Consider the following 18,988-nt stretch of genomic DNA (forward strand, 5'->3'; position numbering starts at 1 on the left):
GCTCTGTGAAGCTGCTCTAAACAATAGCAATTTAAAAAAAACCATTTGTCTTTCGCTAAAGAGTATGGATCAACTCAGATGACCGAGTTTACTAGAGTTCTTCACAATAGTTATAAAATGGGTTCACTGAAGGTGTTTCACTTTCCCTGATTGGTGCAAGTAAGCTCAGCCTCATTTATTCTGGAATATCTTGTCAAACTCTTCAGGGCATTGCAAGACAGACTGCTAAAAGAAGCAAGTCAGAAAGGGGGCAAAGAAGATTTTTATAAAGCAAGAACTTGCAATGGCAGAAAGCGCTACACCATTTTTCTCTATTGGGGGGGAAAAAAAACACTCCTTGTCAAAATTCTTTGGAGTCCCAGCACTCCCTTGCTGCCTGTCACCCTCTATCATAAAGTTCAAATTAAAAGATTTATTTTGTTCGCAACAATACTAATCTGCATTGCTCAGAAAAGGAGGTTGAACATGAACCTTTATCCACTAGAGTATTTTTAAAGTTTGCAAATGCTGCTTTTGGGGGCTTGTTTACACTCTGATAACCAGATTTTTAAAATAATGTAAAAAATGTTATGCTGGATCTATGTTTTGGAGAATCTGCAAACTCTTGCAGAACAGAGCAGAAAGAGTAGGGTTAACCTGAGTCAAGATTTTGGAGGTATGGGGAATTGTGTGGACTTGGTAACCCAGTGAAATTATTGTGCGGGAGTACAAAGATTAAAACGTTGATAGGTATTGCTCTTGTAATTTTCCTTCCCTCATTTTCTCTTTCTCTCCCCGACCTCCCCCCCCCCCCCCCCCCCCAAACAAACTTGGGGTTTATATTGCTGTATCATTCCAATCTGGATGTTGAGTTTTGTTCAGCGAGGGTGAAATACTAAAGGTGGAGGTCAAAGTAAAACCATTTGAAGCCAGGTGAACCCATAATCATCTAAATTTTCACTGTCGGGGGAGAGGTGGTGATATTTACAGATAGGGAATCCTCCTATTTTTGTGTTTGCATTACTTGTGTTGACGGGAAAAAAATCACAACCTCTAATATTGAAATCCATGTATATGAGAAGGTCTTAACTCTGTTTATATCCTTGTACCTTGAAACTGTCAACCAGCATTTTAATGCTATCTTCTGTTGATAAACCTAGATTTATTGGATAGTGTTCGTTTGGAAAAGAACATTGCTGATCTTAAGCAACAGTTGGATAAAGCAGAAAAAGAAAAGACTAGTTTGCAGCAAGAAGCAGACCTTTTATCACCATACAAGTCGTTGCCTGAAAAAGTAGATGAATTAACAAAACAGGTAATGAAGGTGTAATGAGTACCTGTAGAGAATACTTGACTTTTATGCCTCGATTTATATTTGAAAGAAAGAACTTGTATATCACTTATCACATTCTCAGAAGGCCCAAATGACCAGTGAATTACTTTTGAAAGCACATTTTCAGGCAACTTCCAATTGTGCCATTTTTCCTTTTGTCAAATCACCCTGGTTAGAAAGTTAGAAAATCTCCTGGGTGTCACATAACAGATTATTTATGGCAGTGTGTATTTGCAACACCAAAGTTCTGATTGGTCCCCTTGGATGATGAGACCAGATTTCAGATTTATCCCATTGGAGGATGGGACACACCCAGTGGTTTGCCTGTCTGCCTAATTAATCAGTACGTTACAATGTGTAATCTGATCCAATCATTTTGACTGCCAGGCTCCTGACAGCTCACAGTACAGCTTTCAGAGAACAGGCAGGCTCACCCTTGTGGGTAAGGCCTTTCTCTTCCCCTGACCCCCCCCTCTCCCAACAAATTGCTGACCATCTCCCACCCCACCCACAAGTTCCTGAACATCTGACCCCACCCACCCCCATCGATGGAGCATTGTGTGTGGTCGCTGATTGTTACCAGATTTATTGGGTACGAAGTGAATAGTGACAGTCATGACTTCTGGATTTCGTCCAGTCCAATGATGTCAGTTGCCGCTCATGGGCCGGACTTTTCAAGAAATCAATTAGGTTTAGAGGGAGAATGGGGGATGGGGTTGTATGAATGTAATCCACGTCCAACAGAGGGGGGAGAACTGGATCTGTGTTCCCATCTGAATCACGTGTTCTCTCGTTTTCTCTCTCTCTCTCTCTCTCTCTCTCTCGTTTTCTCTCTCTCTCTCTCTCGTTCTCTCTCTCTCTCTCGTTCTCTCTCTCTCTCTCTCTCTCGTTCTCTCTCTCTTGTTCTCTCTCTCATTTCCCCCACCCCCTTAGACCTGGATCACATTTTTCCCAATCGTCGGTGTTCTCTGTGTGCTCTTATTTTAACCCCCTCCCCTCCCCCCCCCCCCCAGATTCTTGACCTCTTCTCCCTCCTCGGAGCTCCTCTCTTCTTCCCCCTTCAATCCCTCTCCTCCTCCTCCCCCTTCGATCCTCTCCTTTCTTTCCCCACCCCTCCCAGCCATCAACCGGATCCCCTGAGTTCTCTGCATGGAGTCGAGGAAAACATGGCAGTGCAGGCCACACCATTAGGCACTGCGCATGCGCGACCTGTTCGAGAGTCAAAAATACATTGCAAATAATCACTCCAATTATGTATTCCATGCTTTTCCCTTTAAGTTTTTTTTTCTCGAACCTTGTTTGAGCAAAATAGTTTCTCCTCCTCTTGCGAAGTATTTATTTAAGAGCCCTGATTTTTTTTCTCATTTCATTTTGGCACAGCAGTTTTACATTGTTGCCCTCTAAATAAAAGCTTCTTGCAATCATTTTTGTTGTGTAGTTTATGGATTTACTTTAAGTTAATTTGCCATTGTTTTAATACCCAGTGGAGAGCCTTGCTTTGGTTGATGCCCATATTGGATTGTAGTTTTGGTAATTTTATACTTTTACAACCTGTAGCATGCAATTTTGCAGATTTCACAGCATGTTCATTTGTATTAAAAGCTCATTTGGGAATGTTTTCTTGAAATATTTGAAACTAATCTGATGTCAATGAATTAGTTCTCTTAACATACCCTCTTTAGTCAGACTTTGACATTGGAAATGGAGTGCAAAATAGAGGCGCACAAATATTCCAAGTTGGAGTGGAAATGTGTTAGGAGCAGGTGTAAAGACTGGGCTACACCAGGAGAACTGCAAAGCCAGGTTACAAACTACTTTAATAATTACCGGAGAGAAGTCATTGGGCTGTTCTGTGTCCAAAGATTGTACTCTAGCTCAAGCTCCCAAGCTTCACTTGGCACTCTTGCTTCCATCACATGCAGTGCTGCAGCTAAATCTTTAGTTAATTGCAGTAAATATACCAAATATTTTGGGTATGATCAACTTTGGGCATGCTTCAATTACAGTCGCTTGGTATTTCTCAAATACGTAACTGCCACCCATGGCCATGAAAATTTTAAAGCGCTTGCAGTTGGACAATTCGTTCTCTTTTGGCAGTGTGCCTAAAACATGGATGTGTCCCCACCAGCTGCGCCACCCCCCCCACCCCAATTAAGAATTCATGAGGCTACAGTGAAATAGAACTCGAGGGCCAGTGTTCTCTGACTTTCATTGTTGGATGACAGCCGTCATAAATTGTACAGGGTTAAATAAAGGAAAACTATATCTAAAATGAAGGTTTACTTTGCTGTAAATTTTGCCACATTTATTGTGTGAAAGCTGCTACTTGTATTTAGAAAGTGCTTTTTAGAAAAGCAAAATGGCACATCATAGTGGAAGAGATGGTAAACTGAGCAGGTAGTAGGAAAGAAATTCGAATTGGTGACGTAATCCATGATCGAAAAGGTAAGTTTTGAGGAGTCTCTTGATACTGGGGAGAAAGTGGTGAGGCAAAAGGATTTGGGAAGAGAATCCCAGAATGCAGAGGCATGGTAAAAGCTCAGTTGCTGATGGATCAAAGGGATGTGCATTGCATAGTTGGCCATGCTCTGGTGAGCGGAGACTGTGAACTGGTACATGGGGCTAGAGAAGATTGCAGGTGAAACTGTGGGGAGTTTTGAAGATGAGGTTTTTTATGTAAATGTGCTGGGCAGCAGAGTTCCAATGTGTGTTTCATTGGGAGAATGACTGTTATTGACTTGAATATGCATTTAGGTTCTAAAGCTAACCGAAGAACTGAACGGTGTTACCTCCGAACGTGATCGTTTGTTGGTAGACCGAGAAGAACAACTTGAGAACTTGCGTGGAGAAATGTCGGCTATTGTCCAGGATAGGAACAAACTCCAGGAAGTACTAGTCAGCCTCCAATCTGAGAGGGATCTTCAGGAAAATTTGAAAACTGAGCAAGAGGTAAAAAAAAAATAGTATCTTTATAGATTAATTACCTTGGTTGTTTTTTTAAAAACTCATTTTAAAAAGAATGTGATATTTGCTCATCAGCAGGAATCCTCTTGCATTCTTTCTGGAATTATAAAATGTGTTTTCTTTCAACGAAAAAGATTTATTCTGTTGCAGAAGAAAGACATCAAACAATGAATGTTAGCATTTTAAGTTTTAATTGAAATTACAACGGCTTTCCTATCAATGACCTGCTTTCTTCCCTCATCTCTGGTGAACTCGGTTGTCAAATGGTATAGCTCCTTTTTGGCTAAATTGCTGCTGAGATTTCTTCCCTCTGCTTGCCATGTAAGCTTAGATATGAAACTGGATTTTGGTTAGCAGCTTTTTTGCCCAGAATCTGGGAATGGCGCAGATTCTTTCGATGTATCCTAAATATTGCACGAATTAGCTTAAAAGGGCCAATTATGGTTCCAGAATTCACAAATGAAAGATTGGCCAACATTTATTTTAAAGGGTCAATACTAAATGCATATTAACATCATATCAATGCTGCTCATGCCACATTATAAGCAGGCAGAGTAAGTTGAAACAGCGAAAGGCAGTTATTTGTTTTGCAGCAATTTCTTTAGAGTTGCCTGAAATGAATTGCCTGATTTATTGCCTGTGCTCTTCCATGTGCTTTCAACAGAAAGAAATGCAGTGTAGAGTGGAGAATCACAAAAAGGAATTAGATCTGCATTGCACACAGTTTGAAGAAGAGAAGGCTAAATGTGTACAACTTCAGCATGATCTTGAAGACAAAGAAAGGAGAGTTCAAGAGTTGGAGCAGCAATTGATGCAGGAGCAGGAGAAACAGAAGGGAATGGGTGAGATTCATGAGACATTTTTCATCTTAATTCACAAGACTAAGTTATGAGCGCTTCTTTTTAAATTGGATCTCATAAACTAAATCATTACACAATTAATTTAACATATTAAAGTTAACCGTTTAAAAAAAATTTATTTCTTTCTTTTTGCTTTGTCAATAGACTAAGCACATTTTATAAATGGGGTGTTTGTATTAAAACATTCCAAGCAGGGGTTCACAAACTGTGTCCCCAGCTTCTGACAAAACACCATGATATCTCCCTAGCTATTTTATTTGATTCTAAATTTAATACCTCATTAAAAGATTATGGACTGGATTTTTGGCTGATTTGCACCCCGTTTAGCACTTGGCGGGACGCAAGCCCGTGTGGAACTTTCATCAGTGGTTTTGTGGCGGCGCTAAAGCTTAGCGCCTGCCTGATGTTTTCACCGTTTGCACGCGAATTGATGAAATCCAATGCTTCGCTACTGTCCCGGGCTGAACTTTCGGCCATATCGCCCGATTTAGCGTCCGCCTGGGAACCCTCCAGCAAAAAGCAGGCGCACCCGCTGCTAACTGTGCCATTTTTGAAAAAGGAGCTTTATAGTTGAGTGCATAAAAAGATTGCGAGAAGGAGGCTACATTTTTCATGCTCAAGTTTTATGTGAGCTTATAAGTTTGTTTTAAAGAATATTTTAAAAGATGGGACTCTACTAAGTCAGCCATTATTCCTGGCTGCTTCATTTATACAGCGTCGAGCTGCAAGAAGGCTTATTGATCATTTTCAACGTAATTGAAGAGGTTGCAGACGTATGGGGAGGAGGCTTTATTCCCAATGATTTTACAGGGAGCAGCACTCATACCTGCAGCTCTTTGAGGCACAGTGCGTTATAGAAGGCTGTGCTTCTGAAAGGAAGTGCTGAGAGATATGCCAGCTCATAAAGGCAGACCTACAGCCTACCAGTAGCATCAGGACTGCACTGCCTGTCGAGGTGAAGGTGACTGTGGCACTTGACTTCTATACCTCTGGCTCCTTTCTGGCATCAGCGGGGGACATATGCTCCATTTCACAGCACATTACACACTGCAGCATTCGTCAACTGACTACTGCACTGCACTGTACGCACTCAGGATGAACTTCATAAACTTCCCAATGACCATGGAGGCCCAAAATGAGAGGGTTGTAGGTTTTGGACGATTTGCTGCCATCCTCAAGATTCAGGGTGCCCTTGACTGCACGCACGTCGCCCTGCAAGCACCTTTACATAATCGAGATTTACTGAAACTGAAAGGGATTCCACTCCATGAACGTACAGATCATCTGCGACCATACTCGGCGCATCATGGCAGTCAATGCCCACTATCCAGGGAGCATCCATGATGCTTTCATCTTGCATGAGAGCACTGTCTCAGGCCTGTTCCAGTGTCAATCATAAGGCCAGAGCTAGTTGCTCGGGGACAAAGGTTATGGCCTCACCACCTGGCTCATGGCCTTCCCCTCCACCCCCCCCCCCCCCACACGCCACACCCCCTGGAACCCTCAGACAGAAGCCGAGTATCGCTATAATGAGAGCCATGCAGCCACACGTGACATCGTCAAACAGACAATTAGAGTGCTCAAGCAGCTCTTCTGATGCCTGGACAATGCTAGAGGCTGCCAAAAATACTCCCCGCAGGTCTCTGTGTTCATTGTGGTGTGCTGTATGCTACACAACTTAGTTATCATTAGGGGTCAGTATTTGCCAATGGGGGTTGTAGGAGAACCTCGGGAGAGAGGGGAAGAGGACGAGGAGCCTGGTGAGGAACCCATGTCACCATTACCCCCATCACAACCACACGGGAGGCATCGTGGAAACTTTGCTGCTGCAAAAGCCTTACGTCAGCAGCTCATAAGTGAATGCTTTGCTTGAAAAATGAATGGCAAGGTTGACCATTGCCTTGCTACTCTATCCCACCATGTTGACTATTCCCCCTCTTCTTCTGCAAATGAGACACTACATAGGAATGGTTAAGGTGAACAAAAGAATTCATCAGACGTTGTTTTTAATTAAAAAAAAATTTAAACTGTGACCATAATTTGAAAGCGTCAAAACTTTAATAAAATAACATAAATTGTGCTCAAACTGTGATTATACTACAACAAAAACATGATAACAAACACCCCTGCCCCACGATCTTTCAACACTGGCTTTCCCATACCCCCCCCCCTCCGTCGTCTGCTTGTTGCACCCAAAGTAGTACCACGATAGCGTGCAGCAATGTTGTCAGAGCGCTGCGGTGTTGCGTGAAGAGACATTGGGGATACACTGGACCAGCTCATGCCGTGGATGGCTCGGCTTGTGATTGGCGAGCCTCTTCATCGGCATCGCCAGTTATGGGGTGTGTCTGGGTGTCACACTGGGGAACTTGGAAAGGCTGCTCTCAACACTTTCCGGGACTCCACTGAGATTGGTGGAGGCCACCAGCCTCACGTGGGTGTTGATGGCCTCGCAGGTTTCGCAGCTCGCACCTGACAATCTGCGACCCTACCTCTGTTATGGTCGCTTTCAGACTGTCAATGTTTGCGATAATCCTACGCAGGACATCAAGGAGCTAACCCCAGAACTGCGTTGCTGCATGTTACTAGTCCCAGGAGCCTCGGAGATGTTAAAGCCTGGGAATGTTTGATCATCCTCTGACAACGTGTTTACTAGTGTTAAAAGAGCTGTACACTGCATCTGCCCTCTGCTTCCCCCGCCCCCCCCTCCCCGAGTTAGCTGATCGGTTTCGGTCAAATTCCTCCCCCTCCACATGATGGGCTGATGTGGAGGATTGATCCCAAGGATTCGGCATCTCTGACTAGTCATCTGGAAGTAAAAAGCAACAGACGAGTGGTAGGGGGCAGGATGACATGAGGAATGTCACTTAGCACAGGCTCATCTGAAGGACCGCTGCGACTCCATTATATTTAGTCCAGAGACACCATCATATTGCCCTAACCCTATTCCACAGACACTGCATCACATTGACCCAACCTAGCCCAGGGAGCGTGCAGGACTCGCCCTCTGGATGCAAGCAGGCGTCAGTGCCACCAGTGGCAGTTGCCCGACCTGAGATCCCGATGAAGCCTGCCACTTGCTCTTCCAGGTCTGTAAATGGTACGGTCTGAGGTGGACCGCTGCCTGACTACAGCTGTTCCCGATGGTTGTGCGACGACTTTCCATGCAAAGATGAAAATGGCAATAGTTACCAGAGGGTCCATCGGCTCTTGTGGCACACACAGATAGTCACCAAGGCACTTGTACCATACTGTCTGAATGTAATAGAGTACTCTGTTTAATGGCCTTGTAAGTTGCAAGTGGTTCATCCGGAGGACATCGAAGTGTGGAAACATATCAGATCTCTCAAAGCAATCTTAATGTGTAAAGATCATTCATGTCAAATAGGGTTACACACTAAGCTTATCTGTGTCATGCATTTTAGGAATCAACCCAGAGTGCGCAGAAACAATGACTAGTGAGATTTATAATTTAAGTAATAAAGAATGCATGAATAAAAATTTTATTCTAACGATCCTCGAAAGATTGTTAAACTTTTTCGGCACACTATTGCAGTCCTTATTACTGTATCTGAGGCGGAGACCTCCTCAGCGATCTCCTTCCAGATCTTGTTAAAAAATCACTGGCAGGGGTCTGGATCCACCCCTCCTGTGGAGTTCCTGCCATCCCCTTTCCACAGCCTCCCTTCCCCCCACAAGAGTTTCGTTAGCCTCTTGTGATTCTTCGTGCACGGTGCCTGGTGTCGTTGTCCTCCATGAAAATCGAATAATTCAGCCCCGGGTGCTCTGCGCATGGTTGGCCGCACTCTGTATTAACATTTGCGATCAGACAGCAGACGAGAAACACGGCAACAAAAACAATTAGTCCATGCGCAGAACGGGCAATTTTTTTTTCAGTCGGAACTTTCGGCTCTAGCACACACATTCTGTCGTGCAACACCGGAATTAGTGCTAACGCCGGTCGGGAACTTTCATTTGGCGAAAGTTGCGCACTCTAATGCTAACCCGATGCTAAAATTTTGATTTTGCTGTAATTAGCTGATGGGTCGCTAATTGGCCAGATTGGATTTGTCCTGCTTTTTGTGGACAGGACATACCTGGGCAATTTTCCACATTGTTGGGTTAATGCCAGTGTTGTAGCTGTACTAGAAGAGCTTGGCTAGAGGCGCAGCTAGTTCTGGGGCGCAAGTCTTCAGCACAACAGCCGGGATGTTGTTGGAGCGTATAGTCTTTGCTGTATCCAGTGCGCTTAGCCATTTCTTATGTGGAGTGAATCGAATTGACTGAAGACTGACTTCTGTGATGGTGGGTCCTCTGGAGGAGGCCGATCTGGATCATTCACTCCACACTTCTGGCTGAAGATGGTTGTAAATACTTCAGCCTTGTCTTCTGTACTTGCGTATGCTGTACTGTCATCATTGAGGATGGGGATATTCATGGAGCCTCTCCTTCCCGTTCGTTGTTTAATTGTCCACCACCATTCACGACTGGATGTGGCAGGACTGCCGAGCTTTCATGTGATCTGTTGATTGTGGGATTGATGAACAGATTTTTTAAATAGTTTAAAAAAATGTTATGCTTGGATCTATGTTTTGGAGAATCTGCAAACTCTTGCAGAACAGAGCATAAAGAGTAAGGTTAATCTGAGTCAAAAGATTTTGGGGGTATGGAAAATTGTGGGGACTTGGTAACCCAGTGAAATTGTTGTGCGGGAGTACCAAGATTAAAACGTTGATAGGTATTGCTCTTGTAATTTTCCTTCCCTCATTTTCTCTTTCTCTTTCCCCCCCCCCCCCCCCCCCCCACTCCCCCAAACCAAACTTGGGGTTTACATTGCTGTACCATTCCAATCTGGATGTTGAGTTTTGTTCAGCGAGGGTGAAATACTAAAGGTGAAGGTCAAAGTAAAACCATTTGAAACCAGGTGAACCCATAATCTAAATTTTCACTGGTGGGGGAGAGGAGGTGATATTTACAGATAGGGGATCCTCCTATTTTTGTGTTTGCATTACTTGTGTTGACGGGAAAAAAATCAACCTCTAATATTGAAATCCATGTATATGAGAAGGTCTTAACTCTGTTTATATCCTTGTACCTTGAAACTGTCAACCAGCATTTTAATGCTATCTTCTGTTGATAAACCTAGATTTATTGGATAGTGTTCGTTTGGAAAAGAACATTGCTGATCTTAAGCAACAGTTGGATAAAGCAGAAAAAGAAAAGACTAGTTTGCAGCAAGAAGCAGATCTTTTATCACCATACAAGTCGTTGCCTGAAAAAGTAGATGAATTAACAAAACAGGTAATGAAGGTGTAATGAGTACCTGTAGAGAATACTTGACTTTTATGCCTCGATTTATATTTGAAAGAAAGAACTTGTATATCACTTATCACATTCTCAGAAGGCCCAAATGACCAGTGAATTACTTTTGAAAGCACATTTTCAAGCAACTTCCAATTGTGCCATTTTTCCTTTTGTCAAATCACCCTGGTTAGAAAGTTAGAAAATCTTCTGGGTGTCACATAACAGATTATTTATGGCAGTGTGTATTTGCAACACCAAAGTTCTGATTGGTCCCCTTGGATGATGAGACCAGATTTCAGATTTATCCCATTGGAGGATGTGACACACCCAGCAGTTTGTCTGGACTGTATAATTAGATCTTGCCTGCCTAATTAATCAAGTACTTTGCATTGTGTAATATTTCCATTCATTTTGACTGCCAGATTCTTGACTGAGTTTCCAGTACAGCTTTCAGAGAACAGACAGGGCTCACCCTTCTGTTAGGCCCTTCTTTTTCTCTTTTCCCCCCCCCCCCCCGCAAACCCCACACAAGTTCCTGACCCCGCTCCCCAAACAAGTTCCTGACCTCCTTCCCTCCCTTTCCTCCCCACCAGTTCTTGAACATCTGACCCCACCCACCCCCATAGAGGGGGCATTCTGTGTGCGTCAGATTGTTACCAGGTGAGCTTCGGCTCACCCTAGCCTGGAACCAGTTCACTAGTCTTCAGCGAGTATGTCCCAACACTGGTAGCTACAGACAAGACCAATGAGGAATTCTACTCCAGCCTGGAACAATCCATGTCCCGAGTCCTAACAGGCGACAAGCTGATCCTCCTTGGCAACTTCAACACCAGAGTTGGAAAGGACACAGACCTTTGGGGAGTTGTGATCGGAAGAGAGGGGGTAGGGAAATTCAACGACACCCTGCTCCTGACACAATGCTTAGAACATCGCCTTGTCATAGCCAACACCTTGTTCCTTCAGTGACAAATACAAGGCTTCATGGCAACACCCTCACTCCAAACACTGGCATCTGCTTGACTATCATCGAGCGAGGGACCGCAAGGACGTGCGCATCACCCGCGCCATGACAGAAGCTGATGACTGCTGGACGGACCATCGCCTAATCCACTCCGTCAACAATGTAGCCTCAAAGCAGCGACGGCAACAGAAACTATGCCGCAGAAAAATCAACGCTTGGGCATTCCAAGATCCTGCTAAGAAAGCCCTATTCAGCCAGCGCCTCACTGTCAACCTGGCAACTCCCGGTGACGCAGTGTGTCCACACCTGGTCTGCCCTCAAGGCCTCCATAATTAGCACCTGTAAAGAGGCGTTCAGTTACTCGACCAAGAAACACGAAGACTGGTTCAATGAGAACGACCAGGAGATCCAGGAGCTAATGAGCCACAAGCACAAGGAATTTCTGGACTTGAAATCAACACAACTCTAGAGTAAGAAAGCAGCTCTGCAGACGGCTAAAGACTGACGTCCAACAAAAAACCCGCAACATTTGGTGGATGGAGAAAGCGCAGGAGATCCAGCAGTTAGCTGATCACCACGACGTACGAGGATTCTTTAGTGCAGTCAAGACCACCTACTGCCCAAGCACCCAAGGCCCGACCACGCTGCTGGCGCAGAATGGAGAGGTACTCATCAAGGACGGAGCGGCTGTCGGTCCTGCTGGAAGGAGCATTTCAAAGATCTCCTTAACTGAGACTCTTTGTCTTTGACGTGACTTGATTCCATCCCGCAGCATGCTACCCGCCACCATCTCAGCACAACCCCACCCCGGCACGAGGTAGAAAAGGCCATCTGACAGCTGAAGAACAACAAGGCATCAGGAGCAGATGGAACCCCCACCGAAGCAATAAAACATGGTGTGGAAGCATTATTGGCATGAATACATGCTCTCATTTCTCTTATCTGGAAGGAGAAGAGCATGCCAGGAGATCTCGGATGCCATAATCGTGACCATCTTCAAGAAAGGTGACATGTACGACTCCAGTAACTAGAGGAGTTTCCCTGCTGTCGGCCACGTAGAAAGTTATCGCAAGAATCCTCCTCCGGTTGTCTTCTCCCTGTGGCTGAAGAGCTCTGAGTCGCAATGCGGATTCTGCCCACTAAGGGGCATAATGGACACTATCTTCACCGTGTGGCAATTACAAGATGAATGCAGGGAACCTTGCTAAGGTCTTCGACACTGTCAACCGTGAGGGATTATGGAACGTCCTACTCTGTTTCGGCTGCCCTCAAGATGGTCACCATCTTCCGCCTGCTTCACAATGACATGCAAGCTGTGATCCTGACCAACGGATCCACCACCGACCCAATTCACGTTCGGACCGGGGTCAAGCAAAGCTGTGTCAGCGCACCAATGCTCTGCTCTTTATCTTCGTTGCTGCAATGCTCCTCACCCTCAGCAAGCTCCCCGCTGGAGTGAAGCAAAATTACAGAACAAATGGGAATCTGTTCAACCTCCGCTGCCTCCAGGCCAGATCCAAGGTCGTCCCATCCTCTGTCGTTGAATTACAGTACGCAGTCGACGCTTGCATCTGCGTACACTCGGAGGCCGAACGCCAAGCTATCAACACCACCCCTGAGGCGTATGAGAGCATAGGCCTTGCACTAAACATCCGTAAGACACAGGTCCTCTACCAACCTGCCCTCGCCACACAACACTGCTGCCCCTCCCCCCGCTTATCAAAATCCACGACGAGGCCTTGGACAACATGGACCATTTTCCAAACCTCAGGAGCCTACGGTCAACAAGGGCAGACATTGACGACGAAGTCCCAACACCACCTTGTGTACCAGTGCTGCCTTCGGTCATCTGAGGAAGATTGTTTGAAGACCAGGACATCAAACCCAGCACTTACCTCATGGTCTACACAGCAATAATAATACCCGCCCTCCTATATGCTTCAGAGACATTGACTGACTATGCACAGCAGGCACCTCAAAACACTGGAGCAGTACTACCAACGCTGCCTCCGCAAGATCCTGCAAATCCATTGGCAGGATAGGCACACCAATTTCTGTGTTCTCGCACAGGCCAACATAAGAATTAGGAACAGGAGTAGGCCATCTAGCCCCTCGAGCCTGCTCCGCCATTCAATAAGATCATGGCTGATCTGGTCGTGGACTCAGCTCCACTTACCCGCCCTCTCCCCGTAACCCTTAATTCCCTTATTGCTTAAAAATCTATCTATCTTTGACTTGAAAACATTCAATGAGCCAGCCTCAACTGCTTCCTTGGGCAGAGAATTCCACAGATTCACAACCCTCTGGGAGAAGAAATTCTTTCTCAACTCGGTTTTAAATTGGCTCCTCCGTATTTTGAGGCTGTGCCCCCTAGTTCTAGTCTTCCCCCACCAATGGAAACAACCTCTCTGCCTCTATCTTGTCTATCCCTTTCATGATTTTAAATGTTTCTATAAGATCACCCCTCATCCTTCTGAACTCCAAGGAGTAAAGACCCAGTCTACTCAATCTATCATCATAAGGTAACCCCCTCTTTTCTCGAATCAGCCTAGTGAATCGTCTCTGTACCCCTTCCAAAGCTAGTATATCATTCCTTAAGTAAGGTGACCAAAACTGCACGCAGTACTCCAGGTGCGGCCTTACCAATACCTTATACAGTTGCAGCAACACCTCCCTGCTTTTGTACTCCATCCCTTTCGCAATGAAGGCCAACATTCCATTTGCCTTCCTGATTACCTGCTGCACCTGCAAACTAACCTTTTGGAATTCATGCACAAGGACCCCCAGGTCCCTCTGCACCTCAGCATGTTGTAATTTCTCCCCATTCAAATAATATTCCCTTTTACTGTTTTTTTTTTTTTTTCCCCCAAGGTGGATGACCTCACACTTTCCGACATTGTATTCCATCTGCCAAACCTTAGCCCATTCGCTTAACCTATCCAAATCTCCTTGTAGCCTCTCTCAGTCCTCTACACAACCCGCTTTCCCACTAATCTTAGTTGCAAATTTTGTTGCACTACACTCTGTCCCCTCTTCTAGGTCATCTATGTATATTGTAAACAGTTGTGGTCCCAGTACTGATCCCTGTGGCACACCACTAACCACTGATTTCCAACCGGAAAAGGACCCATTTATCTCGACTCTCTGCTTTCTGTTCGCCAGCCAATTCTCTATCCATGCTAATACATTTCCTCTGACTCCGTGTACCTTTATCTTCTGCAGTAACCTTTTGTGTGGCACCTTATCGAATGCCTTTTGGAAATCTAAATACACCACATCCATCGGTACACCTAATCCTCAAAGAATTCCAATAAGTTAGTTAAACATGATTTCCCTTTCATGAATCCATGCTGCGTCTGCTTGATTGCACTATTCCTATCCAGATGTCCCACTATTTCTTCCTTAATAGTTTCAAGCATTTTCCCCACTACAGATGTTAAACTAACCGGCCTATACTTACCTGCCTTTTGCCTGCCCTCTTTTTTTTTTTTAAACAGAGGCGTTACATTAGCTGCTCTCCAATCTGCTGGTACCTCCCCAGAGTCCAGAGAATTTTGGTAGATTATAACAAATGCATCTGCTATAACTTCTGCCATCTCTTTTAATACCCTAACATCCCCAGCTCGATTAGCTCTGTTGGGCGGGCCACATCATCTGCATGACTGACACTAGACTCCCAAAACAAGTGCTCTACTCAGAGCTTCGACACAGCAAGTGAGCCCCAGGTGGGCAGAGGAAACGCTTCAAGGAAACCCTCAAAGCCTCCTTGGAAAAAGTGCAACATCCCCACTGACTCCTGGGAATCCCTGGCCCAAGCCCGCTCAAAGTGGAGGAAAAGGCACTGAACACACAGTCTCCTCGCTGAGAGCAAGCTGAAGCGTAGACAGCGGAAGGAGCAAGCGGCAACCCAGGCACCACACCCACCCCGTTCCTTCAACCAACATCTGTCCCACCTGTGACGGAGATCGTTGGTCCCGCAATGGACTCTTCAGTCACCTGAGAACTCATTTCTAGTGTGGAAGTAAGTCATCCTCGACTCCGAGGGACTGCCTAAGATGATTGGGTGTGAAGTGAAGAGTGACAGTCATGACTTATGAATTTCGTCCAGTCCAATGATGTCAGTTGCCGCACACGGGCCGGGCTTTTCGAGAAATCAACCAGGTCTCGAGGGAAGAAGGACAATGTGAGGCTGAGGTGGGGTTGGAAGAATGTGATCCACATCCAGCTGGATCACGTTCTCGCTCTCATTTCCCCTACCCCCTCTCTTTTGCCCTGGATCACTTTTTTCCCCCATCCTCGCTGTTGTTGTCTCCTGACATCATCTCCTTCCCTGGAGATTCGATCCTCGCCTCCTCTCTTTACCCCTATCCCCCCCCCCCCCCCCATTTTCCCGGCCACCAACCCAATCCCCTGAGCTTCTCTGCATGGAGTCGAGGAAAGCGTGGCGGTGCAGGCCACACCATTGGGTACAGCGCATGTGTGACCTCTTCAAGAGGCAAAAATGCATTACGAATAATCACTCGAATTATGTATTGCATTCTTTTCCCTTTAAGTGTTTGAGCAAAATAGTTTCTCCTCCTCTTGTGAAATATTTATTCAAGAGCCCTGATTTTTCTCATTTCATTTTGGCACGGCAGTGTTACATTGTTTCCCTCAAAATAAAAGCTTCTTGCAATTTTCATTGTGCAGTGTATGGATTTACTTTTTGTGAGTTAGTTTGCCCTCATTTTAATACACAGTGGGGAGCTTTGCTTTTGGTTGGTGCTCATATTGGGTTGTAGTTTTGGTCATTTTTTGCACTTACAACTACACCTGTAGCATGCAGATTTCACAGCATGTATAGTTGTATTAAAAGCTCATTGGGAATGTTTTCTTGAAATATTTGAAATTAATCTGATGTCAATGAATTAGTTCTCAACATACCCTCTCTTTAGTCAGACTTTGACATTGGAAATGGAGTGCAAAATAGAGGAGCACAAATATTCCAAGTTGGAGTGGAAATGTGTTGGGGGCAGGTGTAAAGACTGGGCTACACCAGGAGAACTGCAAAGCCAGGTTACAAACTACTTTAATAATTACCGGAGAGAAGTCATTAGGCTGTTCTGTGTCCAAAGATTGTACTCTGGCTCAAGCTTCACTTGGCACTCTTGCTTCCACCACATGCAGTGCTGCAGCTAAATCTTTAGTTAATTGCAGTAAATATACCAAATATTTTGGGTATGATCAAATTGGGCATGCTTCAATTAGTCACTTGGTATTTCTCAAATACATAACTGCCACCCTTGGCAGTGAAAATTTTAAAGCGCTTACAGTTGGACAATTCGTTCTCTTTTGGCAGTGTGCCTAAAACATGGATGTGTCCCCACCTGCCGTACCCTCTTTCTCTTTCTCTTTCCCCCCCCCCCCCCCCCACACCCCCCAAACCCCAGCCCCAATTAAGAATTCATGAGGCTACAGTGAAATAGAACTCCAGGGCCAGTATTCTATGACTTTCATTGTTGGATGACAGCTGTCATAAATTGTACAGGGTTAAATAAAGGAAAACTATATCTAAAATGAAGGTTTACTTTGCTGTAAATTTTGCCACATTTATTGTGTGAAAGCTGCTACTTGTATTTAGAAAGTGCTTTTTAGAAAAGCAAAATGGCACATCATAGTGGAAGAGATGGTAAACTGAGCAGGTAGTAGGAAAGAAGTTTGAGAAGGTGACAACATCTATGATTGAAAAGCTAAGTTTTGAGGAATCTCTTGATACTGGGGAGAAAGTGGTGAAGCAAAAGGGTTTGGGAAGAGCATCCCAGAATGCAGAGGCATGGTAAAAGCTCAGTTGCTGATGGATCAAAGGGATGTGCATTGCATAGTTGGCCATGCTCTGGTGAGCGGAGACTGTGAACTGGTACATGGGGCTAGAGAAGATTGCAGGTGAAACTGTGGGGAGTTTTGAAGATGAGGGTTTTTATGTAAATGTGCTGGGCAGCAGAGTTCCAATGTGTGTTTCATTGGGAGAATGTTAACTGTTATTGACTTGAATATGCATTTAGGTTCTAAAGCTAACCGAAGAACTGAACGGTGTTACCTCCGAACGTGATCGTTTGTTGGTAGACCGAGAAGAACAACTTGAGAACTTGCGTGGAGAAATGTCGGCTATTGTCCAGGATAGGAACAAACTCCAGGAAGTACTAGTCAGCCTCCAATCTGAGAGGGATCTTCAGGAAAATTTGAAAACTGAGCAAGAGGTAAAAAAAAATAGTATCATTATAGATAAATCCCTCTGGTTTTTTTTTAAGCTCATTTTAAAAAGAATGTGATATTTGCTCATCGGTAGGAATCCTCTTGCATTCTTTCTGGAGTTATAAAATGTGTTTTCTTTCAACACAAAAGATCTATTCTGTTGCAGAAGAAAGACATCAAACTATGAATGTTGTAATTTCAATTAAAAATTAAAATGCTAACGGCTTTCCCACTTTCTTCCCTCATTTCTGGTGAACTCCGTTGTCAAATGGTATAGCTCCTCTTTTTGGCTAAATAGCTGCTGAGATTTCTTCCCTCTGCTTGCCATGTAAGCTTAGATATGAAACTGGATTTTGGTTAGCAGCATTTTTGCCCAGAATCTGGGAATGGCGCAGATTCTTTCGATGTATCCTAAATATTGCACGAATTAGCTTAAAAGGGCCAATTATGGTTCCAGAATTCACAAATGAAAGATTGGCCAACATTTATTTTAACATAATCATGTAAATGCTACTCATGTCACATTATGAGCAGGCTGTGCAAGTTGATGCAGCGAAAGGCAGTTATTTGTTTCGCAGCAATTTCTTTAGAGTTGCCTGAAATGAATTGCCTGTGTGCTTCCATGTGCTTTCTACAGAAAGAAATGCAGTGTAGAGTGGAGAATCACAAAAAGGAATTCGATCTGCATTGCACACAGTTGGAAAAAGAGAAGGCTAAATGTGTACAACTTCAGCATGATATTGAAGACAAAGAAAGGCGAGTTCAAGAGTTGGAGCAGCAATTGATGCAGGAGCAGGAGAAACAGAAGGGAATGGGTGAGATTCATGAGCCATTTTTCATCAGTTCTAAGATTATAAATCCTGTGTTTATCATTCATCTTTGTCTGCAGTGATCAAGTTTGCACTTCTCTTTGGTCAGCACCGTCGACAACACCTTCCATCACTTTGCTGATTGAGAGTAGACTGGGGCGCTAATTGGCCAGGTTGGACTTGTCCTGCTTTTTGTGGACAGGACATAGCTGTGCAATTTTCCACATTGTTGGGTAGATGCCAGTATTGTAGCTGTACTGGAACAGCTTGGCTAGAGGCGCAGCTAGTTTTGGAACAATTCCCAGCATTGAAGCACTGACCGCTCTCTATCAGCTTCACTGGGCAGGCCAAGTGGTTCGCATGCCAGACACGAGACTCCCCAAGCAAATGCTTTATGCGGAGCTCCGTCATGGCAAACGAGCCAAAGGTGGGCAGTGGAAATGTTACACGGACACCCTCCAAGCCTCCCTGGTAAAGTGCGACATCACCTCTGACATCTGGGAGTCCCTGGCCAAAGTCCGCCCTAGGTGGGGAAAGTGCATCTGGA

The 18,988-nt window shown here is 44.7% G+C and overlaps 1 protein-coding gene across 1 annotated transcript in view; it reads left to right on the plus strand.

The window, feature by feature from the left end:
* The window catches only part of cenpe (centromere protein E), a 210,191-nt gene that overhangs the window by 98,437 nt on the left and 92,766 nt on the right, over positions 1-18,988 (plus strand). Inside the window, exons 22-27 of the mRNA XM_070880180.1 lie at positions 1,140-1,294; positions 4,067-4,261; positions 4,941-5,118; positions 10,283-10,437; positions 17,443-17,637; positions 18,270-18,447. Of these exons, the coding sequence (XP_070736281.1) occupies positions 1,140-1,294; positions 4,067-4,261; positions 4,941-5,118; positions 10,283-10,437; positions 17,443-17,637; positions 18,270-18,447 (1,056 nt within the window). The remainder of the gene's footprint in view (positions 1-1,139; positions 1,295-4,066; positions 4,262-4,940; positions 5,119-10,282; positions 10,438-17,442; positions 17,638-18,269; positions 18,448-18,988) is intronic.

Source organism: Pristiophorus japonicus, chromosome 1, assembly GCF_044704955.1.
Source record: "Pristiophorus japonicus isolate sPriJap1 chromosome 1, sPriJap1.hap1, whole genome shotgun sequence".
Classification (NCBI taxonomy): Eukaryota; Metazoa; Chordata; class Chondrichthyes; family Pristiophoridae; genus Pristiophorus; species Pristiophorus japonicus.